This window comes from Ceratotherium simum, chromosome 20 (assembly GCF_057802395.1).
Source record: "Ceratotherium simum simum isolate JZ-2026a chromosome 20, ASM5780239v1, whole genome shotgun sequence".
NCBI classification, from domain to species: domain Eukaryota; kingdom Metazoa; phylum Chordata; class Mammalia; order Perissodactyla; family Rhinocerotidae; genus Ceratotherium; species Ceratotherium simum.
In genome coordinates, this window is record NC_141919.1 from 40,369,625 (window position 1) to 40,395,938 (window position 26,314).

General features: G+C 38.9%; 2 protein-coding genes and 1 non-coding gene across 3 annotated transcripts; 1 reads left to right on the top strand and 2 right to left on the bottom strand.

Annotated features, from left to right (window-relative positions):
• Positions 1 to 12,723: 12,723 nt before the first annotated feature.
• On the bottom strand, positions 12,724 to 13,457 carry LOC147914413 (interferon alpha-2-like). Its single transcript, XM_087444212.1, has one exon. The coding sequence runs from the start codon at positions 13,391 to 13,393 to the stop codon at positions 12,836 to 12,838; it is 558 nt and encodes a 185-aa protein (XP_087300338.1). The 5' UTR covers positions 13,394 to 13,457; the 3' UTR covers positions 12,724 to 12,835.
• Positions 13,458 to 15,850: 2,393 nt separating this feature from the next.
• LOC147914414 (U6 spliceosomal RNA) lies at positions 15,851 to 15,957 on the bottom strand. Its single transcript, XR_015555502.1, has one exon. It is a non-coding gene; the product is annotated as a U6 spliceosomal RNA (small nuclear RNA).
• Positions 15,958 to 16,979: 1,022 nt separating this feature from the next.
• Positions 16,980 to 17,945, top strand: LOC147914415 (interferon omega-1-like). Its single transcript, XM_087444214.1, has one exon. It carries the CDS (start codon positions 17,024 to 17,026, stop codon positions 17,585 to 17,587), a length of 564 nt encoding a protein of 187 aa, XP_087300340.1. The 5' UTR covers positions 16,980 to 17,023; the 3' UTR covers positions 17,588 to 17,945.
• The last annotated feature ends 8,369 nt before the right edge of the window (positions 17,946 to 26,314 follow it).

Consider the following 26,314-nt stretch of genomic DNA (forward strand, 5'->3'; position numbering starts at 1 on the left):
GACTAACTTTTCATTCCACATACACACATATACGAAAGTTACTAATTTTGATTTTGTATCTAGAAAACTTTGTAAACACTACATCTAAAAGTTTTTGTTGATTTTTCAGATTTTTAGATAAACAAATACATTGGATGCAAGTAAAAAAATTAAAGGACTGAAAATATCAGGTGTGATGATGGTATGCAACAACAAAGACTCTCATCCACTCCCGTTGGGTGTGTAAATTTGTCCAACCACCATGGAAGACATTAAAGAATTATCTAGCAAAGCTGAAAACATGGGTAGACTATGACCCAGTAACTATACTCTTAGGAATTACCCTGGGAAAAAAGCATGTAGCTATGCCTCAGGATATATTTACAAGAATATTCATTGTGGCACTAGTCATAATAGTTCCAAACTAGAAACATCCCAAATATTCCTTAAAAGTTGCATGGATAAATATATTGTAGTCCATGTGTATAGTAGGATCATAAATAAGGAGAAAAATGAAGAACTACAACTATACACACAAACAGGGATAACTCTTACAAACATAATGAAGAGTAAAAGAAATTAAGCTCAAAAGAATACATACCATTTATACAAAGTTTAAAAACAGGGGCAACTAAACTGTATGATTTGGGTAAAATTATAAAGGAAAGTGAGGAGGTGATTAGCATAAAATTCAGGATAGCAGTTACCTCTAGTGGGGAGAGAAGGAGAAGGGGCACACGGGATGGTGATGGTGGTGAGGCTTCCAGAATGTTGCAAAAGATGGTTGTTTTTATTGGTTGGTGGTTACATGAGTATTTGCCTTAATTATTCATTAAAATTTATACTTATCTTTTGTGCATTTTTGTGTATGATTGTTACATTTCACAATAAAACAAGGTTGCTAAATAAGAATCAAAGCTGTACACCTATACTTACTCTTATCTAAATCTTTTAGCTGATAATCCTGAACAGTATCAACTACAAGAGTATAATGTTTTCCCATATCTCTTGGTTTTCTAAATTATAATGAAAAGAAGCAGAATTGGAAAATAGGTAGAAGATGAACAGAAATTCACACTCACTGTGGGCAGTAAGTACCCTTTCAACCTTGTATAATGATGATATATATGTGTAGTTCTCAAAGTGTGGTCTGAGGGTCCCTGGGGTTCCCAGACACTTTCGGAGGACTTCAAGGTCCTCCATTTTCTAACTACATGTCTGTGCGAGACTGGATTTCCTTCAAAGACTTGAAACAAAACAACATATCACAACAGATTGAATGTAAAGCAGATATGAGAACCCAGTTGTCGTCTGTTAAGCCAGACATTCAAGAGATTTGCAAAACTTTAAAACATTTTCATTAAATTTTTTTTGTTTTGGAAAATGTAGTTATTTTTCATAAAAACAGGTTTCTGGGGGCTGGCCCAGTGGCATAGTGGTTAGGTTCCCACACTCAGCTTCAGCAGCCCAGGGTTTGTGGGTTCGGATCCTGGGTGCGGACCTACACACTACTCATCAAGCCATGCTGAGGTGGTGTCCCATATACAAGGAGGAGGAAGATGGGCACAGATGTTAGCTCAGGGCCAATCTTCCTCAGCAAAAGAGAGGAGGATTGGCAATGGATGTTAGCTCAGGGCTAATCTTCCTCACACAAACACACATGAAAAAGATTTTTGTGTTAAGATGTAATGAGTTTCTTTACATTATTTTTAGAAGACTAAATATCTAAAACATTCTCAGTTTTAATTTCAAATGTGGTAAATATCAATAAATATAACTCCCAGAAAGACAATGTTTTTGGGGGTCTTTATAATTTTAAAGAGTATCCGTAGGTCCTGAGACTAAAGCATTTGAAAACTGCTGATGTTAATAATATTTGCAAGTACCTATTTGGGTCGCTAATTGAGAATGAGTATTGCGGGTTTATAATAACATTAATCTCTCTCTTTATTGGTTGTTCTATTCAAATCTCAGAATAACAAATGTGATATTTTTCCAGACCTTTGGTAGTGACTGTGGAGAGAGATTATACGGAAGTAAAGCCCATTGGACAAGGATGAGGATGGGAGGTAATGAAGACACAGGAAAGGAGACGGAACTTGGTTCAAAAACAATACTCTCTACAATAATAAAATGAGTGGTAATCTCACCAAAATCCTAATTTCACTGGAGAAGTTTTGCTTGGCAACCTAGAGAATTCCTGTGAAACTGGAACCACGTGGAAAAGCCTGTCTTCGGTGGGAGGGAAGAATCTGTCTTCCCCAGTCTCCCACCTGCTGTCTCACCCTCATCCTCACTCAGTGCCCGAGGCTGATTCTGCCCAGGCTGGGGTTTCTCTATAACCACAGGCCAGCAGCTGGTGATGTAGCGAATCTACCTTCAGGCCTCCAACCTGGTGTGAAGAGGCAGAATATATGGCTGAGGCCTATGTGCCCTGGTTTCAGACTCTTCTCTCTTCTTTTTCCCCTTCCCACATCCTGGGATGTGTCTTGTCACAGGCCTTTGATGAGACTCATTCCTCAGTTTCCTCCTGGTCACCTCAGGATCCTGCTGGGACGAGGCCACTGTGCTGCGGGTCCTGCCTCACTCTTGCTAACTGCACCCCTCCTCCCATACCGGCACACAACCAGAGGCTCCTACAGTCTGCGCCCCCTGCCACACTTGGAATGCTCCCATCAACAGGTTGGTGGCCCAGGGACACACAGGGTCTGCCCACCCAATGGCTCCCCCATGTGCTGCCAGGCCTCCCCGTGTTGCTGGAGACTCCAGATAGGCCGGTTCAGACACAGATGCCAGGCCCCACCAAGCCTGGGTTTACCATTCCCTTCAGATACCAGGCCGTTCTCTGAGCTGCACTTATTTAATTCTCACAACCACTCTTAGGGTAGGTTGAGCCAGGCCTGGCATTGAGAATAGAGTTAAATGGGCAACACGTGTACAGCAGCTGCTGAATAAGCATCAGCTCCCGCCCTCTGCTAACACGTGGGCGGGTCTTATAGTCTAAGTTCCCTCTGAGTTTCCTGTCTCTGAAGCAGTTTCTGAATCGTCTTTAAAGTGAAACAGCCAAAAGCAAAACCTCCTACATAGTTAAAACGTACAACTACATTTCGTTTTATTGCATCATCAGGGATTGCGTAATGAGCCGGGGGATGCGGAAATAACAGTGAGCTTGAGGCAGCAAGTGAAAAGGAAACTAAATTTAAGTTGTCAGACTGGATTTGAAGAATGAGGCTGAGATTCCCCTCTGGCCTGGTGGCTTGGCTGAGTTGAGTGCACCAAATCTTCACAGAGCAGAGGATTCTTCTGGCTTCCTGCCAAGATGCCTGTGTTACTCTGGTGGAAACTTTTATCCCCTGAACTTGAGGGGGAAACAGTAAACCGGTGTGGGAAGGTGTGTCCTCGTAGACAGCTGGGGTGTGTGCCGAGGAGAAATGGCTCTGTCTAGAACTCCAGGATATTTGCTGTGACTCACTTGGCCCCGTCACCCTAGGGAATGCCTATTTCTCCTCTCCCCTGTGACGTGGTTGAGCTGGCACAGAAGAGACTCCTGGACAGCTCTCTTGGAAGCCCCTCATCTTCCTGCCCACAGACCTAGAACATCAGGGAATAGTCTTTTAACCAGATTCAAATAGAAGAGCTGACATGGAAGGAGCACTTACTAAGGGCCAGGTACCATTCTCAGCATGTTATATAAATTAAAGCAATAATCCTCAGCACAGTTTTACGCAGTGGTACTAAGATTATGTTAATTTTACAGATAAGGAAACTGGACACAGTGAGGTCTCTTTTCCCTTTCCTGTGTTAAGAAATTTAACAATTGTATTCTGGGCTCCAAGTTTTAGCAGGAACATTCAAGGCCTGGTGTAACTTTCCCATCTCTCATTGCTAGACCCGCTGTAAGGAGGGAAACTGGATCTTGTTCCTAGCTCTTATTTCTTATTCATTTCTTATTTTTATAAAATGTCCTATTTTGCCAACCCTTTAATTTAGCTCTTGCTTCCAAATGGCTTGCACATCTCTGGCCATCCTCCTGTTGTCCAATTCTTTAATGTCCTTCCGTATCCCTCTATCAGCCCTAAAGTACCAATGATTGACGCTGTCTCTCCATTTTGCCACCCCTCGCCCCCGGGCCTATGGCTCTTTGCAAATACAGCACTTCCATTAGAACACTTACCACTCTGTTCTGTAATTGATGACTAATTTTTTCTGTCTCTTCCAGAATATTAGGCTTTTTGATTCTGAACTTTGTATCCCCAGTCATTAGCACAGTGTCTAGCCCATGGTCAGAACTTAACTATTGTTTATTGAATAAATACTGTGCCAGGAATATGTGCTTTGATGAGCTTCTGACTGTCAAATTGCAAGGGGTTGTCTCAGCACTATTTGCTGAGAGTTCATTTCATAAGTTCTCTTGACAAGAATTCAAGCACCTGCCACATCCATGAGCACATTGCTAGCAATGTGAACAAAGGAAGACAAATAAAACTCAAACTAGAATACAATGTTGATAAGTTTTAGAATACAACTTTTGATAAAACTTAAATATTGTTTTAGACAAGTTAAGCCCTGATGCATGAGAGTCTGCTTGCTACTTCTGAGTCTCTTTTCTGCATAGTGTTGCATCCAAAAGAAATAGAAATCCATCATCAAGTCTTTAAAGAACAGTATAGGTCTTCACTGACATGTCTTGAAGAGACAGCAAAGTGGGAAATAATATCATAGAACTATTCAGTAAAACATATTTAGTTCCTGTTTTAACAGGGTATAGAAAGAGATGGAAAGCTATTCAACTCATTTTACAAGGCTGTTATAACCTGGATAACAAAATCAGAAGAGAAAATCATGGGACATTTTTACCTATAAATATGAAGATAAAAATACCGTGTTAACTCAGACTCAAAGGGAAATTAAAAATAAACAACTAGGGGCCAGCCCAGTGGCGTAGTGGTTAAGTTCTTGTGCTCCGCTTTGGCGGCCCATGGTTTGCAGGTTCAGATCCTGGGCGCAGACCTACGCACAGCTTATCCAGCCATGCTGTGGCAGGCATCCCACATATAAAGTAGAGGAAGATGGGCATGGATGTTAGCCCAGGGCCAATCTTCCTCAGCAAAAAGAGGAGAATTGGCAACAGATGCTAGCTCAGGGCCAATCTTCCTCAGCAAAACAAACAAACAAAAAATAAACAACCAGAATTTATCCAGGATATTAAGAAAATCTGTTCCTGTAATTTACTATGTAACAAGGAGAAAAACCAAAAACTAATCTCTGTAGTTGCCACAAAACCCTGGATTAATGAAAAAGCTATATTTTATCCTACTGAGGCTGGAAGAAGGAGCTTAAATCTGATCAATGTTATTACATCTATTAGGAGTGCTTTCTGTTGTAACTAACAGACAACTCAGTTAATGGAGGCTAAAAGAATGAAGGCAGGTGCGTATCCCAGTTTGGAAGTCTGTAGGGTGATGGTTGCAGGGTTAGATTGGCAGGTCAAAGCTGCGAGTGTGCTGGACTTGCATCTCTGTGACTCTCTTGGTGTCTTACTGACGGGCACAGGACAGCTCCACCAGCCCCAAGCATGACATCCCTACAAGGGCATCCCCAGCAGGAAGAGAGGTATAAGAGCTGAAATTCTTCCTAGAAGTTCCCTGCAGACTTCCCCCAAATCTCATTGTCTAGAATTGTGTCACGTGACCATATCTAGCTCGCATTTGTCTCTCCCTCTCTACTTTTGATTATAGACTTAGACCTAAAGCAGCAAGGAGAACCTGTAAGAATACGACACAGGGATTATGCTGTTTTTCAAATGGCTAGATAATTGCCCCAACATCCACTTTTCCCACTGGTTTGAAACGCCACTTTTATTCTATGCAAAGGTCCACTGAATTAAATTGTGTTACCCTGTGTTACCCTTGACCTCTGTTCTGCTTTTTTGATTGATTTGTCTATTCTTATCATAATACCACTTGGTTTCAATTTCTATAACCTTAGAGGATCATTTGATATTTGAAAAGTCAAGTTCATGTTTTTTTCTTCCTTTCTCAGATTTTCTTGTAAATTATTTCTTCTTGACACATTTTACAGTTAGCTTGTAGGTTTCATCTAAAAATCTTGTTGAGTATGGATTAGGAATACATTGAATTTCCACAGTAACACACAATGCAGCAATTAAAACGAATGCAGTAGATTTTTACGTACTAATAGAGAAAAGTCTCTAAGATCTGTTACTAGGTAAAAAAACCAAATTACAGACTGATATATATGGAGTAATAATATTTATGTAACACACACCCAATATTTCTGTATGGATAGATTTACTAAATACATGGGAAGATGTCTAGAAGGATATACATTAGATTATCAGCAATGTGGGATTGAGGTGGATCCTCCAAGAGGTCAAGGGTGGGCTTTTTACTTGAATGAATTGCTTGAAAATTTAACAATGATAATATATTCATGTGTGTTTTGTAAATATAAATAAACTTAAGAAATTCTCTTTAGTTCCTTAAATTCACACTTATCATGGCAGCTGCATGTCCCCCCATCGCTCTTATCTGTCTCTGCAAATGCCGGCCTGCCTTCCTTTTCTTGCCTCCCTCTGGACAGTTGATGGAGACGTTTTTCTCCTCTGAGTAGCTTCAGTTGTGCATCTTCATTGTTAACCCCAAAGAACCCAACACTGATGGCCAAGCGACACAGACATGTCATCCCCATTATGGGGGTAAGGGGAGGGCAGAGAATATTTATACTTGAATATTCTTCTCCCTGTTATGTAGATTTTGAAAATGAAATATTTATTAACAGTACAAGGCAATGCCTAATAAGTGTTATATGAAAGAAGCTACAATAAGGTAAAACAAGGAGAGAGTGATGAGAGCTCCTAATCTGAGAAGTTTTCATGAGGCCCTTGGTCAGATATTGTTCTTGTATTTATCTGAGATGAAACAACTTCCTTAGTACTGTCTTCATTTTTCTCACTACTGAATAGGACTCAGTCTACCACTAACTCCTTACTGACGTTACCCTCTTCATGATCACCAAGGACCGATTGACGAGTTTAATAGACTTCTCTCAGTTTTAATAAGAACAATAATATCCCTTTTAGGGGCCAAGTATTATTCTGTACTGCATACCTTATCTCATTTAATCAAATCAAAGATGCTGCAAGGAGAGTATTATTATTCACATTTTATAGAGAGGGAAACTGAGGCTGCTCAAAGAGGTTAAGAATATTTCCCAAGGTCATATCGTTAATCAGTGGGAAGCCAGAATTTAAAGATTAGTTCAGACTCTGAACAAATTCCGTGCCCTTACCTGCAATGATATGATTCTTGGGTTCTATGCAAGACTTAAAGAAAATTTTTTTAATTTTAATTGTGGCAAAATGTACATGTATAAAATTTACCATCTTAACCATTTTTTAGGTGTATAATTCAATAGTGTTTAGTATATTCACATTGTTTTACAACCAATCTCCAAAACTGTTTTCATCTTGCAAAACTGAAACTCTATACTCATTAAACAACAACTCCTCATGCTCCTCTCCCCCAAGCCCACGGCAACCACCATTCCACTTTCTGTATCTATGAATTTGACTACTCTAGGTACCTCATATAAGTGAATCAAACAGTATTTGTCTTTTTGTGACTGGCTTATTTAATTTAGCATAATGTCCTCAAGGTTTATCCATGCTGTAGCATGTATCAGATTTCCTTCCTTTTTAAAGCTGAATAATATTCCATTGTAAGGATATACCACATTTTATTTATCCATTCATCCATCAATGGACACTTGAGTTGCTCCTACTTTTTGGCTAGTAGTAATAATGCTGCTATGAACATGAGTGTACAGTTATCTCTTCGAGACCCTGCTTTCAGTTTTTTTGGGTATATACCCAGAAGTGGACTTGCTGCATCATATGGTAATTCTATTTTTAATTTTTTGAGGAACCTGCGTACTTTTTTCCATTGTGGCTGCACCATTTTACATTTTCATCAATAGAGCACATGCGTTCCAATTTCTCCACATCCTCGCAAACAATTTTTTTTTTAATAGTAGCTATCCCAATGAGCGTGTGGTGGTATCTCACTGTGGTTTTGATTTACATTTCCCTAATGATGAGTGATGTTGAATATCTTTTCATGTCCTTGTTAGCCATTTGTATATCTTCCTTGGAGAAATGTCTGTTCAAGTTGTTTGCCCATTTTTTAATGAGGTTGGGGTTTTTTGTTGTTCTTGTTATCTATGCAAGAATTTTAACACCTTCTTGTCCCCCCAAAGTCTTGTCCTTTGGCTTTTGAGACATTGTAGGTTCCCACTCAGCTTCTCTGTATTTTTGACCAGTTCTTTCTCCTCAGCTCCTGAAATGTAGATCAAGAGGCATCTGAATTTCTTCATATAGTTACTACAGCAAACTCAGAGGTGAATAATTATTTATTGAGTAACTACTATGTGCACAGTTAATAACAACAACAGTAACAAACATCTCACATCTGAGTGATTCCTATGTGCCAAGCGTTTTGCACCTGTTACTCATTACCTCATAAGTCTATGAGGTTAAGTGTTATTATTAACCCCATAATACAGCTGTGAAAATTGAGCCACAGAAAGTTCAGGCAACTTGCCCAAGGACCTGCAGTAGACCATGGAAGAGGCTGCGAAGGGTTCCTGTTTGCAAGAAACCTATGTCCAAAGGAGAAGACAAGACTAGCATGCTAGAGAAAATTAGAAATAATGGCGTATTCATAAAAACACTAATTACTAAGTGAACACAATTACTATATATATAGATTTGATTTTTCACTTCTATTCACAATCTTTAAGACCTCCGTGTACTGCCCTGCAAACAGGCTGAGATGTTATGAAAGAGGAAGTCATGATAACTACTCAAAAGGACCAATTACTCAGCAATTATTTAAATGTTCTTCTGATTAAGGTCTGGACTAGGTGACTTGGGTTAAAAGGATCTGGTATTTCCCTGCCCTTAACCAACTTAAATCTTTTGGGAAGACATGGCATGAACATGGGAAAGGATTAGCGTAATAAAAGATCATCTAGATAAACTAACCATTTTAAGGTGTACAATTCCGTGGTATTTAGTACTTGCACAGTGTTGTGCAACCATCACCACTATCTAGTTGCAGAACTTTTTTATCACCCCAAATGGAAACTTCATACACATTAAGCAGTTGTCACTCTGCATTCCCGCATCCCCCCAGCCCCTGGCAACCACAGTCTGCCTCCTGGCTCTACGGATTTACCTATTTTGGATGTTTCATATAAATGGAATCATACAATTAGTGACCTTTTGTGTCTGGCTTCCATCACTTTGCATAATGTTTTCAAGGTGCATTCCCATTGCAGCGTGCACCAGTACTTCATTTGTTTTTATGGCTGAATAATATTCCATTATATGGATATACCATGATTTGTTTATCATTCATCCATCAGTGGGCATTAGGATTTTTTCCACTTTTTGGCTATTGTGAATAGTGCTGTTGAGAATATTTGTATATAAGTATTTGTTTGAATATTTGTTTTCAATTCTTTTGTGGTATATAACCTAGAAGTGAACATTTTCACACCACAAAAATTTATATACCACAAAAAATTACCATATGATCCATACCATTCTGGATCATATGGTAATTTTATGCTTAGCTTTCTGAAGAACCACCAAACTGTTTTCCACAGAAGCTGAAACATTTTACATTCTCACCAACAATGTATGAGGGTTCCAATTTCTCTACATCCTCACCAGCACTTGGAGTTATTTTCCATTTATTTGGTTACAACCATCTCAGTGGGTGTGAAGTGGTATCTCATTGTAGTTTTGATTTGCATTTCCCTAATGATTAATGATGTTGGGCATCTTTTCATGGTTTTATTGGTCATTTCAGCATCTTTAGAGGCCCATCTCCTGATCTTCAGGAGCCCATCTTGAACATCTATTCAATCCTTTGTCCATTTTTTAAGTATCTTGTTTGCCTTTTTCTTGTTGAGTTGTAAGAGTCTTTATATATTCTGCATATTAGAGCTTTATTAGATATATGATTTGCAAGTATTTTCTCCCATTCTGTAGCTTGCCTTTTCTCTTTCTTGATAGTGTCCGTTGAAGCATGAAAGTTTTTAATTTTGTTGAAGTCCAATTTACCTATTTTTTTTCTTTTGTTGCTTACGCTTTTAGTGTATTATCTAAGAATCCATTGGCAAAACCAAGAACATGGAGATTTATCCCCATGTTTTCTTCTAAGAGTTTTATAGATTGAGCTTTTACATTAGACCTTTGATCCATTTTGGATATTTTCCTATATGGTGTGAGGTTGGGATCCAACTTCATTCTTTTGCAATGTGAATATCCAATTGTCCCAGAACAAATTGTCTTTCCCCCATTGAACAGTCTTGGTACCCTTGTCAAAAATCAATTGACCATAGATGTGTAGGTTTATTTCTGGATTCTCAATTCTATTCCATTCCATTCTATTTGTCTACCTTTATGCCAGTATCACACTGTTTGGATAACTGTAGTTTGTAGTATGTTTTGGAATCAGGAATGTGTACCTTCCAACTTTGCTCTTATTTTTTAAGATTGTTTTGGCTATTGGAGTCCCTTGCAATTCCACATGAATTTTAGGATTGGCTTTTCCATTTCTGTAAAACTGGCCATTGGGATTTAGTTAGGGATCACATTGAATCTGTGGATTGCTTTGGGCAGTACTGCCATCTAAACAACCTTAAATCTTCCAATTCATAAATATGGGATGACCTTTCATTTATTTAGATCTTTGTTATAGACTGAATTGTGTCATCCCAAAATTTATATGTTGAAGCCCTAATCCCTAGAGTGACTATATTTGGAGATAGGGCCTTTGAGGAAGTAATTAAGGTTAAATGAGATGGGGCCCGAATCTGATAGGTCTGGTGTCCTTAGAAGAAGAGGAGAGACACCAGAGGTCTCTCTCTCTCTGTGTTCACAGAGGGAAACCTATGTGAAGACACAGCAAGAAGGTGGCTCTCTACAAGCCAGGAAGAGAGGCCTCACCAGAATCCAACCCTAATCGCACCTTGCTCTTGAACTTCTAGCTCCCAGAACTGTGAGAAAATAATTTCTGTTGTTTAAGCCACCCAGTCTGTGATATCTCGTTATGGCTGCTTGAGCTGACTAATACAGTGTTCTTTAATTTATTTAGCAATGTTTTGTAGTTTTCAGTTACAATCTTGCACCTCCTTAGTTAAACTTATTCCTTAGAATTTGATTCTTTTTGATGTTACTGTAAAAGGAATATTTTTTCTTAATTTCCCTTTTGGATTGTTCATGGCTAGTTTATAGAAATACAAACCAGATTTTGCATGTTGATCTTGTATCTTGCATCTTTGCTGAATTCGTTTATTAGCTCTAATAGTTTTGTGTGTGTGGATTCTTTAGAATTTTCTAAAATAAGATCATGTCATTTGTGAATAGAGAGTTTTATTTCTTCCTTGCTAATTTGGATGTCATGTGTCCTTCACTTTTATAGGGTGGTCACCGTCAGTCGCCTGTGTTAGCAGTTACTGACCCCTGTCCCTGGATTCTTTGATATCTCCTTGCAGTCTGGTGAATGGTTGTTTGCTTCCTGGTATCTTCTCCCATATAATCAGGATTTGACCCAAAATTCTGCCATATACTAATCAAGATCCATTTTCAGATTGAATACTGATGATTCTGAGTCTGAGAGGTGCTAGTGTGTCCATTCTCTTTATTTTTCAGAGATATACCACTTGCTAACCTCACTTTTCTTCTCCTTAGGCCAGCTGTCTGGAAGACTATAAACAACTTGAGTACAGGGTAAAATCTTATTCAACTTTGTACTCTAGCACCTAGCATCACACCTAATATATAATACATCTAGGAGCTCAAACAATATTTGTTAAGTGAATAAAAATATTGATGATAAAAGAATAATACAACTAATTGGCAGAGGGGAGTTTTGAGAGTCAAATAAAATAATGAACATGGAGCCATCTTGAAAAATAAAAGGGCATTTCAATGTGAATTATCATTAAATTAATTTTGACTATAGGGATACTTTCTTCAATTCTTGGTTGAAATATTTAGAATACAAAAATAAGAAATGAGACATCAGGACTCCTCAAGTGTCGAAAACTTACTCACCCTCCCTTCCTCAGCCTTCTCCAAGGTTTTCCAGTGTCCACATGTCTAGATTGACTTCTCTTGGTTTATGTGGTTCACTAAACCTTGAAGCATCTCCAGTTGTTGGAGGCCCCGAGCGCGTAATGGTGTCCATGCCCTGGGCTTTTGTCCTCAGATCTCCCTTCAACCTCTAAGCTATGTCTTAGGGAATCGTATTCAATCCCTCCTCAAGATGTCCACTGTGCTATGACCCGTGCTGGGCTCCACCTATTCCCTCTTCACTCAGGAACCTTGCTTAGGTTACTTAGTGGGATCAGGCTTAGGGTGAGGTTTTTATTCAGAAAGTGTGTGCAAGCAAAATTAGTTTTTAAAAATTGCTTTTATTTCCCATAACTTAAAAATGAACAGCAGTTGTGGACAAAGTATAATACTAAGCAAATGTTATGAACAATAAATATTTAAATATTATGAATAGCATAAATATTTAAAATCATTTAAATAAATAAAAACTACAAAAGTTTTTTCAGCTAAAGCGAACAGATTGTGCGTTTCTCTGTTCTAAACAACTTCTTGTAACTTACAACACAATATAATTTTATGATAATCCCATACATTTGCTATTACTTATTTTTCATCTGGCATGAAAATAGGGATGAAGATTTCACTTTGAGTCTTAGAAGATAGCCATTTAGTTGGCCAGATGAACTGTTTTCAGACTCAGTGTCGTCTTTATTTCGAGAGTTTTCCTGTGAGCTTGTTCATGAAGAGGAAGCACCTTCTGATTTCCACCCTGACCACCTCCCAGGCGCAGGCGCTGTACTCTTTCTCTTTCAGATACAGACTGATTCTGTGGAAGTACCTCTTCACAGCCAGCCTGGAGTTCTCACTTCCCAGGGGTGACTGTTGCACCTTCGTCTCCTTCCCCAAGCATGTCTCCAGGTCATCCAGCTGCTGATAAAGTCCAACGAGGAATTGGTCCAGGAGGGTGTCATCCCAAGCCGCAGGAGAGCCGCTGGTGCTGAAGAGGCGGAAGATCTGCTGGAGCGTCTCGTGCACGACAGCTGCGGCTTGCGTCTTCTCAAGCTGGTGCCCATCCACAAGCATCTGCGGAAATCTGAAGTCAGCCCTGTCCTTCAGACACGACCGAATGGAGATTCTCTCCATTTGACTCAAAAGTGTGAAGGCTTCCTGATTGCCATGGCTCAGAGGCAGGTCACAGCCCAGAGGGCAGGCGGGGCTGGAGCACAGCATCACCAGGGCCAGCAGCACAGAGACTGGGAGGGCCATTGGGAAGCCGGAGGATTTTGCAAGAACACCTGAAGAGGAAGTCGCAGCAAGTTCTGAGGACTTTGGGCAATGAGTACCTTTTAAATAGTGAGTACAGAAACTTTCATTTTCTGGGTTTTTCCATTTTTTGTCCTTTCATTTCCCTTTCTACTTTTTTTTTTACCAAGTAAATTAAAAATGTGCACTTATTGACATGAGTGCCTAGACGGGGGACTCCAAACCACAGGTGCCAATGCAATACCTACACAGTATTATAACATAGTTTCCACACCTCCTAGAAAGTTCTTGGGGAGAAAAGCCTAGATTAAGTCAGAGAAGGAAGAAACATTCATACAGTAAATGGTGGCTTTTCCAGGTCAGCAGGAAATATAAAAGTGCTTATAAAAGAGAAGATTTTTCTTATTTTTTCTGATTTTTCTTATTTTTTCCTTATTTACACTTTTCCTCCTTCTTTAAAGACTTTCAACTGTATATCTATCTTAAAGTATCCCCTGAGTTGGTCTTAAACTCACTGAAGACATTGTTTTGCATATAAGATTTGTTAAAAATAAATTATGGTGCACTTATGGTCTGCCAGTCACTTTGCTAGGTGCTGGTTTCCCTAAAAGGGTCAAGTTTGCGTGTGTGTGATTCTCTCTGTTCTCTACCAAATACAACATTCCCCAGTAAAAACTCTGTCATTGTGCAGTGATGCAGATAATCTCATGTCTTTAGATATTCCATTGACAAGTGCTATCCTACCACATGCTAAGGGATAATTGGGCTGCAATGGTATTCAAAGCTTATGATCACATGTTTTCATTGAATCTGTAATATACAGATTATTTTTAATAATATTAATGGCAGCAATCTTTAATTATACAGGCTCTCAGCAAAGTGTTTTACAAACCTTGTTTCATTTAATCTTCACAGCTTCCCTATGAGATAATTACTATAATTATTTACATTTTGCAAATGAGGAAACCGAAAACTTAGAGTAGTTACTTAACTTGCTGGAAGCCTCGACTTATTACGTAAGTGGTATTTAGCGCTATACTGTTCTGCCTCCACGTTACTCCTCAATAACTTGAAGCATTCTCCTTTAGCTACACTCTGTATGCTTGTACTTAAGTAATCCCTCTAATTATTTGTTTAACATCTGACTACCCTAACAGACTGTAATCTCCCTGAGGACAGTAGTGTCATATCTCGAGTGTCTAGCAAGGTGTCTGTCACAGAGGAGGCACACAGAGGGCTCTCTGTCCCACAGCAAGTACAAAAATGACTACATGTTCCAATGAGGGAGTAGACCTAAAATTTGGGGGGACTGTGTCAGAAAATGATAGTCTTCTATAAACAAAGATATTAAGAATAAGTTTTAAGTGGATGCTTTAACCTCCTGGATAATTTCTGAAAATATCTCAGACGAGAGTAGGAAGTTTCAAAGAAACAGTAGAGCTCAACAAAACGTCACGTGAAAGGCAGGACTGGAACTTAGCAAGTGAAAAGGGCGCTATAGCCCCTTCAAGTGTACTGTAATGTGTCTGGAATCAGCGACTGGTGCTTTTGGGTGACTAAGAAAAATGGAAATTGGAGAGTTAGAACTTGCTAAGTGTTTATCTAAGACAAGAAGAATGTTGTTGGAGGAGACAGCCCAATCTAGTGGCTAGGACATGGACTCTGGGGCTAGGCCTGGGCCCGTGTCACAGCTCCAGCCAGCACTGGCTGTGTGACTTTGGGCACCTTAGTTTTCTCTTCTGTTACATGGAAAACACAATCATATCTATTTCATTGGGTTGTTGTGAAGATGGGATGACATAACGTACCTACAATGATGCCCAGACAAAACAAGCACTCAACATCTGTTAGGTGTTCCCACAATGGAGAAAACTAACTGTCCAACTACGAGAACTAGATGGAAGTTTCCCTGAAACAATCTGCTTCCCTTCCTTGAATTCTCAGCTCACTAAGAAACATTTTTATTTCTAATCTCATCTCTTATGTGAACAGGAGCTTGTGTTCACGTGACAGGGAGTGCCCTGTCCACACGACTCACGTCTATTAGCCTTCAGGTAATCGCTGACCTCCCACACGTTAATAAAACGGCCATCCAGTCTATAAGCCAGTCTCTTTTGAGGGTAGTTGGTATGATTAAACCCTTGGAATCTTATCATCTCTGTGGATAGTGAAAAAAGTAAACAGAAAAATAAATGAATAGATTCTCTGATTTAGAAAAGTTGAAAACTAGCCCTTTATGTAACAGCCTGCCTTGAAGAGCCAGCTGCCCTCCTCTGGCCCTGTCTGTAGCTGCAACAGTCTCACACGTGTTGGTTTGAAACCTGTCACTCTGTAGAGCTCTGAATCCCTGACTTGTGTAGTTAAGTGACATTTTGTGGTTTAGAGAAGATGTCACTTCTTTTTTCTTTTTTTTTTTAATTTTTTGTTTATTGCAGTAACATTGGTTTATAACATTGTAAAAAAAATATGGAACGCTTCACGAATTTGCGTGTCATACTTGCGCAGGGGCCATGCTAATCTTCTCTGTATCGTTCCAATTTTAGTATATGTGCTGCCGAAGCGAGCACTGTCACTTCTTTTTTCATTTTCAGCTTTTACTTTCCAATTTCCTTTGTGCATTCCTTTTTCTTACCTGCTTACTTTTACTTTCTAGGAATGTTAAAAGAGAGAGAAAGTTCTGAGTCTTGAAAATCATACAGGAAATATGTTCTCTCTTCTTTTCCCTTACATTTTCTCTTGCTTTTTTTGCAATAAACCTCAAAGCGGAAATAGAAAAGATTGCAGGAGCATTAGGACAACTTTTATAAGGTGAAAAGACAAATACAAAAGAAGAGGTAAGAATTTTAAAATTATGTAAAAATAGCAAAGAAAAAAATGGGTTGCTCAACCATTACTTTGACAGAGCTAGGACAATGGCCTCAGCTAGGACAAAGAGGCATCCAGAGTGCAGCAAAGACACATTCTAGATGCTTGCACAGCTGGACTGTAGTAGTGGTTGCACTTGACTCTCCTTGAGGGCAGGATTGGAGGTTTAGTCATCTTGGTACAGCCTGAGCTCAGTGTAATGATTGGTACATAGTAAATATTCAGTAGTTTCTCAATTAAGTAGACCAAATAAAACCAAATTTGACAAACTGAATGTTTTGCAGCAGAGAATAAGGTGAGATCTATGCATATAAAGATGAGGTATCTTTCACACCTGATCAACACTTCCAAGAAGGACATCTAGAGGGGGGCAGAAAGAAGATTTAAAAAAGAAGCCTAGCAAAGCCTCCTTAGAAGCTGTTCTGAACATCAGGAAGAAAGATCCAGATAGCTCTCATTAGTTCAAAGTTGGTTTTTCCTAAGAGGATAAGCATTCCTTTGAATTAGGACTTCTAATTTTTTAATGAATAAACTTCACTTCAACTGTAAGAATACAGAAAGAGTTGAAAGTAATGAGAACTTTCCAGGCTCTTGAAGAGAAAGGAAAGTCCAAAATGGGGAAGTACAAAGATCTGGGGAGAATTCAGAAAATGAAAACTCTTGTGCTTAATATTTAAGAGGCACACAGACAGAAGATGCTCAGAGAAGCTAGACCAAAGCTCGCAATCTCCCATCTCAACCAGAAGAGCGTCTTCTTGGAACTTACCAATGGCTTTTTCAGTCTCTTCACTGATGGCATTGGTGATGATCTTTTCCAGCCCCATCTCCTCCACTAGCTGTTACCTGCCTCAGAGCCTTGACTTGAGAAAGCAGGAGACCTTCACAGCTCTGGACCAAATGAAGACAATCTCTCTTCTTTCCTGTCTGAAGTACAGGACCGACTTCAAATTCCCCCAGGAGAAGCTGGATGGCAGCCAGTTCCAGAAGGCCCAGGCCATCTCTGTCCTCCACGAGATGCTCCAGCAGATCTTCGACCTCTTCCACACAGAGCGCTCCTCTGCTGCCTGGAACACGACCCTCCTGGACAACGTCTGCACTGGACTCCATCGGCAGCTGGAAGACCTGGACACCTGTTTGGAGCAGGAGATGGGAGAGGAAGAATCTGCCCTGGGAACTGTGGGCCCTACACTGGCCCTGAAGAGGTACTTCCGGGGACTCCATCTGTACCTGAAAGAGAAGAAATACAGTGACTGTGCCTGGGAGATTGTCAGAGTGGAAATCAGGAGGCACCTTCTCTTCATCAACGAGCTCATAAGAAAACTCAGGAAGTGAGAAGGAACCTGATTCTCAGTGACGAATGTCCTCGCTCAGACTCTTAATTGTTCAGTCATTTCCAAAACTGTTATTTTTTGCTTCAGCTATAAAGTAATTACAATCATATTTGACATATTTTTATCAGTAATATTAAGCATATCTATGTTCAACTATTTTCAGAATTAGAGGAAATGTAACTGGTGCCCTGTAGCCGAACCTCATGTTATAAAATATTTATTTATTTATTTATATTAATTTATCTATTCATTTTTATGGTATTTGCATTTATATGTTCTGTTTTTATGTACTAATATGTTCACATTCTCTTATTTAATAAAGATGTTACTTTTTTACTTATTAAATTTATTTTATGACATTTCCCCCTTTAAAAAAAAAAACCTTCCCCAAAGTCCTAATTCTGTAGACTACATATAAAATTGTGTGGTGCAGTTCATCCGTTCATTCACTGGCCTTGGGGGTAGAGTCTTGAGTATGAGATGTGTTCCTGCCCTTATGGAGCTCACATTGGAGCAAACGACAGAGCCATTAAAGAAGTAGTTATGATGTAATTACGTATTTACATTTGGGATCTGGGCCACACAGGAGAAGGAATAGGTGCATGGCAGTGAGTATCATTTAGACTACCCTTCAGTTTTCCCCAGGGAAGTCATATGAAGTACGGGAATTGAAGGGTGAGTAGGAGTTTGTTAAGTATCATGTGGAGGGCAAAATTTCCCGGAGTAAAAAAAAACTGCAGAACGTGGCCCTGTACCAGGAAAGGTAGATTTAAAGAAGCGAAAAAGAGCAGAGTGGGTGGATTCCACTGACGGATGGGAGCATGGCGTGTAGCGAGGCTGGAGAAATGGGAAGAGGCCGGATGACTGACTATGTTAGCGATGTTAGACTTTACCTTGAAAGCCGAGGAAAGTTCCTTTAGGATTGAAAACTAGAGAGTGGCTTGACCAGGGCAGGTGCAGGGAAATTCATTAGAGCAGCAGTTCTCAGTGTGCTTTGTGGGTCCTAGGGGTCCCCAAGACACTTTAAGGGGATCTACGAGGTCAAAATTATTTTTATAATAATAATAAGACATTATTTGCCTTTTCCACCACATTAACATTCACCAATTTCCATTACTGACTAAACTTACACTGATGGTGAAAAACCAATGGAGGGTAAAACTGCTGGGGGGCTACGTGTCAGTCAAGGCATGGCACCAAAACTGACTAGCAATTATTATATTTTTCACTGTAATATTCTTGAAGTAAAAAAAAAAAAAAAAGCCAGTTTCACTTAAGAATGCCCTTGATGAAATAGTAAGTTTATTAATTTTATTAAATCTTGAGTTTTGAGCACACACCTTTCTAATTTTCTCTGTGTTAGTCTTTTTAGAATTCTGTGTGACAAGCACTTCTGCTGCATGCACAGTGATTGTTTTGAGGAAAAGCACTTCTATAATTGTTTGAGTTGTGAGCTAAACTAGCCACTATTTTCACAGAATCCATTTTCACTTGAAAGAATGACAGACAGACAAACTATGGTTATTCAGACTTGGGCATGTGACAGACATTTTCTCAAGATATTTATAAAGTGAACCTGTCGCTTCGATGAAAACATTTGTAGCCAATGATAACAGTTGAGCTTTCAATAGAAAATCAGAATTTTTGGAAAATCTACCACTGTGAACTTGACAGCTTCCCAATATTTAAAGACTTTTGTGATGACAACAGTGGTGATATTAATATATGATTTACTTGATTATGTAAACTGAAGTATATATAGATTTATACGATCTGAATATCTCAGTGAACCAATATTTTCCAAATGACCAATGCATATGTTACAAAATCATGCATAGTTAAAAGAGACCTATCGAAAGAGTAAGTCAGATTGATAGGTTTTTATGTAACAGAATTTTAAAACTTCATTGTTTTAGTTTTAGACTCCTCCTTGCAACTAATGCTTAAGAAACTATCACTTATCGAGCTCTGGTGTGATAAATGATGCATTATATAAACATATTTTCTATCAACTCATAAACATATTTTCTATCAACTCATCTTTATATTTCTAAGATACTCAATCATGATGAATTGGTTTATAATGTTACTTTGATTTCTGTCACAGTGGAAAGCATATGGAAGTGGGAAAATACTGATTGGGTTTAAATCATAGTTCTGCTGCTCAATAGCTTCTATGTTCTGTTGCTCTTGCACATAGTAGGTGCTCAATAAATGATAGTTATTGTTATCTAAGGACATACAGTAGAGAATAAGGTATTGTTTAAGAGCTTGGTAGCATTGCTGAGAAGATGAAAATACTTCCTATAAAGTGTTTAGCACAGTCCCTTATGCAGAGTGAATGTTGAATAAATGTTAGTTTTTATTATTTAAATTAATGTTATTTAGAATTCTCTTACTGACTTTAATGAGTGAGGCCAGTTTATGTTCAGTTCATATGTTTGATAAAGCTATGAGTTTCCCTCAGTGTGTGACTTAGACTGCTTCTGCAAATTTTAAGAATAGTGCTTTAATTTCCATTACTTACTAAATCTCCCATTTTCTTTTTTTCTCCCTGACTTGACTGTAATTTATCAGTACGATTTTAAATATCTAAGTGATTTGTTTAAAGATTATTTTAAAATTAACTTCAGGCCTTGTGATCTGAGCATACAGCTTACAATATTTTTGCTCTGGAGGAATTATCGATATTTTCTTTGTAGTCTAATATATTTTTATTTTTGTGAATGATTTATAAATATTTGAAAGAAGTTATGTTTCCTCTTCTAGGTTATAGTGCCCCAGAGTCTTAGCCACTAATTTACTCTTTTAAATCATATTTTCCAATTCTTCTTGTCCTTGTTATTTTTCTGTATTATTTTTATAGACTAATAGCATTGTGCCAAAATTTCAATGCTACCATCATGTTTCTGTTTGCATTTCTATATATTGCTAAAATTTTTGGATTATTGTTTTATATTATTTGAATTTTAGTTCCATGCCTTTTATAATTTAATTGCATATTCTATTGGTTTCGTGTGTATATTGACCCTCGTTTTTAAATCTAACACATTCATTGAATTCTCATCAATATCAATATTGTTATTAATCATTATCAATATCTCATTGATATTAATATCGCTACCTCTAATAACTTCCCTTCATTGTATTTTCTTGCTCTGTCTTTGCCCATCTTTTCTTTTACTGTTTTATTAGTATTTAGTATTATTTGAATTTAAGCTTTTCTCCGTATGCAAAGTAACAATGGGGTTTGTGTTTTAAACCAATTAAAATTTTTTCTTTTAATAGGAAAGTTTAAGTAGTTTATATTTATTATCTAAACCATTATGTATTTGGTTCTCAAATTTATTGACTTATGCTTTACTTTTTACATTACTTTTATTTTTTTTGACTCGTTATCTCCAATAACAATTCTCCAATTGTCCAACTGTCATTAATTAAAAGGCAATATATTTTTAAAGCAATTTAAATTTTCTCTTAACTTCTGAATGAAAAATTGAATAATACTTTAAAAATTATTTTTTGAAGTATTTCACTAATTTTAATTGATTTTATTTTTCACTACCAGTTCTTACTGGGAGTGTTGCTTTTAGTCAGCCTAGTAAGTGTGTATAAGAGACATGATATGAATAGATACGCATGTGAATTTATGTTCACATATAAACAGATAAGAAAGTCTAAAAAGCTAGTGAATAGAAATTGAATCTTTATGTTAGAAAATAAAAATATGTTAATTTTGAATGCTCTTAGAATGACAGTAGGTTGGATGCTAAATGAGTGCCACGTAGTCCAAATATAATCATGGGAAATATGGAGGAGACATGTGGTCAATAAGATGGTAAGCAACTTGAATTAAACAACTCTCATTTTAAGATGAAGCATGTAAAGCAATGACTTTGATATTTTTGTCTAGCTTGTAAACTGGCTCCTAAGACAGTTCTCATCTGGAATGCAAAACCTTTTTGAATGATGATGATATTGTTGCCATCATTAGTCATTACAGCTTCCGACATGTTTTTCAAGACTTATATTGCAACTGCAGCAAGGTACACTTACAATTAAGGAAACAACTAGAAAATCTACGTGAGTGCCACGTAGACTATCCCTTTTGGATGGCTCCCCGCCAGCCTTTAAGCAAGAAGGCGGGAGAGTCATGTTAGGTCTGAGCTGTGTAGAAGCAGCAGGGGTTACTTCATCACGGCATGCTCTCCGTCTGTTACTGTAGGCTTTTAACGGCCTTTCTTTGGTGATTCATTATCCAGTGCTGGACTGGATCAAGCTAAAACAATGAAAGAATGAAGATTTTAGGCAACATTCCCTCCCTGCACTCCAGCCCCTCAGCTTTGGAGTCTCGCTTTGACCCAACCAAAGATATGTAAGCTTGGTGTTATACTGCCATCTACTGGATGTAGGTCAAATACTAGCCTAGAGATGGTGTATATTGGTCTCCCTTCCGTGACCTCCAGCTGGGAAGAAGGCAAGAAATTAGAAATAAAAGAAAGAAAATTTTGATTTTCTGCCCATTTAAAAACAAAGAAACAGATGTATAAATGAAGCCAAAAACCAAAATTCTAATTCATAATAGTTATCATAGTAATGTGAAATTTGTTTTTAGATCCACATATTCATTTTCTTACTCCAAAATAAGTTTACACATATAATTGGCATATTTGTATAAATGGACTAATTTAAACCAAAAAGAGACATTTATATTCAATTAACAATTTTGTTTGTAAATATCGTTGTTATTATCCCTGGGCTGTCTTACATTGTATCAAGCACCACACTAAGACAACTAATCAAGTTTTAATAACCGAATCTTGGGATGAAGGGGTTGGGCTTTTGGTTCCCGTTTTCTCAAAGGATCCTTGAGTTCTGCTATGCAAATTTGCTCACCCACCTCTGCCATCGATAACCTTCAAGCTCTACACATGAATAATTTCTTTCATAGAAAGCCGTCATCAAAAGCATACGCTCCCTGGACATTTTCTCCAGGTAGAATCACACGAGCTATGTCATGATGACATGACAATGAGCACTGCCTGTGTGGGCTGAAGCGATAAGGACGCACTGGCAGGGCTGAGAGTGGCCGCCAGAGTGGTGACAGAAGGGGTAGATAGCAAGGGATCAAGCACTAAAGTTCTTAGAGCCAGAAGAAAATACACTGAGGAGGAAGATTCAGTGAGGTGAGTAGCTCGTGATGAGGCTAGAAATGTAACTCTTTTCCAGTCGGGTTCAACAACCTTCCCAAAATAATCAGAGGATCATTCTAAGTATCTGGACTATAGAAAGCCAAATTTCATCTCCATCCCTTGGTGATAAGTTTCTGATACCCCTTTCAAGGAAGCTGGATCTGGGATTCTGGTCCATGACCAAGATGGCAGATGATGACAAATACCTGGGTCTCACTGTGAAGTACTGAAGGAGGTTGACCATGAGCTGGGACCCCTGGAATTACTGAGAAGTGACCTGCCAGCTACCCATCAGGCTCAGGGGGCAGGTGGAAAGAAAGCAGTCAGGTAGGAGGCACTGGGACAGACATCAGATGAATGAGGAAACAACTCAAAGCAGGGGATAGACATGGGCATGAGAAGATGGGACTGAGATTCCGGGTGAATCCGTTAGAGCTCCAGCCGCCCCAGGTGAGGGGAGGAAGCTGCGGAAGGACCTGGGTTTTTTAAGGGACCACCTTGCTCGGATCCTTTAACTACTTCTCGGTTGATCTTACCATAGACATATTTTCCTTTGCAGGAGAGCTGAAGAGTAAATAATAACAGAGGGGTACCCACTGTCCACCCTAAGACATATTTCTTCTAGACCTTTCCCATAGGGTCCCAGTAGGGGAATGACTTCAAAGAGTAACTGGACCAAGCCTCCTATCTTCTCATAACTGGCCAACCTCACATAGAGAAATCACCTGAGACCCACAGAAGTTAGAGGTTTATTTAAGAAATCTGATAGCCCAGGTCCGCCAGGGCAATTTTCTTTATATTACACCACATGCAAATTTTCTTTTCACAAAGTGAACGTTTTCTTTCTTCCCCTGCAGTAAATATCTGACCAACAATTATACTTGGTAAAGAACTACCTGAAGCCCCCAGCTCTATTCTCCTATCTCCCAGTGTATCCATTTAGAAGTCGAATTAGAGGTTGAATCTGTAAATTCAAAATAGTCTTCCTGGCACTACGAGAAGGGAGAGGCAGATGTTAATTCTCAAAAAACCTCAAGTAGTGCAGACATCACAAAGTGTGTAAGAGGCAGTCTTCGTCGAGCGTAGCCAGAGTGAATGGCATGTGTTGGCAGAGAAAGGAGAAATTATACTGTACAGTAGACTGGACCTTTGTACTCCAATCTGTGAGCACTTACTTTACACCAGGCACTATGCCATTGCATTTTTTAATTTTAATAAATACATTTTTTATTTAAAAAAGTATTGTTATTTTGCTTTTTGTTTATTTGTTTGTTTTTCCTATAGGATAGTGAATAGGAGAGATGAGAGAAGTTATAGAAAACAAAGTAAAGATTTTGCCTATCTGAAACATACTGAGTGAATTCTAGTACTATTTTCATTTTTCTTAGGTAAATTGCTAGGAATGGAATGGCGGAATCATATAGAGGTGTATGTTTACCTTTTCAAGGAACTGTCAACCTGTTTTCCAAAATGCTTATACCATTTTACTTTCCTACGAGCAATGAAGGAGAGTTGCATTTGCTCCACATCCTCTCCAACACTCAGTATGCTCAGCCTTTTTAATTTTAACTCTTCTCATTGGTGTGTAGTGGTGTTTAATTATGATATTAAGTGGCATTTTCCAAAGCACTAATGATGTTGAGCATCTGTTCATATTCTTGTTTGTCCTCTGCATATCTTCTTTGGTAAAATGTTTATTCTAATCTGTCCTGAAATATTTGACAGAAGAAATTTTAAAGAATGGAAAGTATATCCATTCTCCAGCCCCATTTTTTTCTGGGTTGTGATCTGACTCAGGCCATAGTCTGGATAATGGGGACATCTTCGTGTCTCTCCACCTAAAGCAGAGTGTTTCCTGTCTGTTATTTCTAGAGGACAGATCAGATGGTCCCTGAGATGCTGGGGGATGCTGGCCAGCTCCAGGGAGCCCGCACCACACCGTCTTTCCTGAGATGTCTCTGTAGCATCTTCAGCACAAAGGGCCCAGGATGTGTGGGTTGACACTCTCTGGAGAAATTCTACATTGGACATCATCAGTAGCTGGAACAGCTCGAGATGTATTTGGGTCAAAATGTATTTAGAGGAGAACTTTCTGGAAGTGAGATCCAAGACTGTATGTGAAGAGTTACTTTCAACAGTGTTCAGTTTTTTTAGATTCCACATATAAGTGAGATCACACAGTATTTGTCTTTAAGACCCCAAGGATTCTAAGGGGCCATGTTGCATTCGGTCCCGAGACAAGGTACTCTAGAACTTCTTAAACTTTAGCACCAAGCATACTCAATGTGCTTAGCTGGGCTCACTGGGTTTAGGGGACTGTTACTCGTTTAACCCTTCCTGGCCGCTATTTTCTACTGTCCTCTGGGAATGGATAAGAAAATGATAGGCCCTAATCTGTCCTGAGATCAAATCTGACTCTGCTCCCCACCAGCTGTGGCTCTTGGGCAGGAACCTTCCAGTCTCAGAACCTCACACCTCTGCACAGCGTTCTGAGATGCATATGAGGGAATGTCAATGGAAAGAGTATGTGTGAAACCACACGCAAAGTGCTGTGTGGAGGTCAGAGGTTATTCTTCAACACATCCAGTTGTGTTGTTTTGGACTGTTGATCCAGCTTGCCATGACAGTTCATACAGGACAGTTTAGTGGCGAAGGAATGTGTCTCTGGAGCCAGAGTTTGAGGGTTGGATCACAGCTCTGCTATTTACTAGTAATGGAATTTTGCAAATAACATTAACACTATGCTCCCTAGTTTCCTCATCTTTAATATGGGGGCAATAATAGTATTTTTAGAATTATTTTATTAAATAGTATTTTAGAATTATTGTATTAAATGAGTAAATATACATTATTGGCATAAAAGTGTGCAACAGATTGGTGGTTGCCAGAGGTGGAAGATGGGGGTTGGGTGAAATGGGTGAAGGTAGTCAAAAGGTACAAACTTTCGCTTATAAGATAAGTCCTGTGGATGTAACGCACAGCATGGTGACTATAGTTCACAATACCATGTTGTATATTTGAAAGTTGCTTAGAGAGCAACTTAAAGTTCTCATCACAAGAAAGAAAATCGTAACTATGTGAGGTGATGGATGTTAACTAAACATTGTGGTAATCGTTTCACAATTTATACATATATCAAATCACTCTGTTGTACACTTTAATACAACGTTATATATCAATTATATCTCAATAAAACCGGGTGGGGGAAGAATCCTTGGGGTGTTGAATGCACTCATGCTGGTGGCAGAAGATTTGCTCATGACCTGATGGATGCTGTAGGAGGATGAGAGGTGAATTAGGGGCAGGAGTGAGGCACAGGGTGAGCAGGGCAGAGACTGTCTGTGAATTCAGGACTCCGGGCACTTGTGGGCACTTGATCTATCCTGACTGCCCACAGCCACCTGGGGGAAGGAAGCATGGCATTCACTCAGTGCTGCCGGGCATAAGCGTCTCCATCAGCACAGCTGGTCTCAAATCCTAGCTCTGCCAGTCACTAATTATGCTCCCTGGATGGGTCAGTTCATCTCTCAGCGTTC

What these genes read in the sequence shown, in the direction of transcription:
- LOC147914413 (XM_087444212.1), bottom strand. Translation starts at nt 13,393, where the DNA reads ATGGCCCTCCCAGTCTCTGTGCTGCTGGCCCTGGTGATGCTGTGCTCC.
- LOC147914415 (XM_087444214.1), top strand. Translation starts at nt 17,024, where the DNA reads ATGGCTTTTTCAGTCTCTTCACTGATGGCATTGGTGATGATCTTTTCC.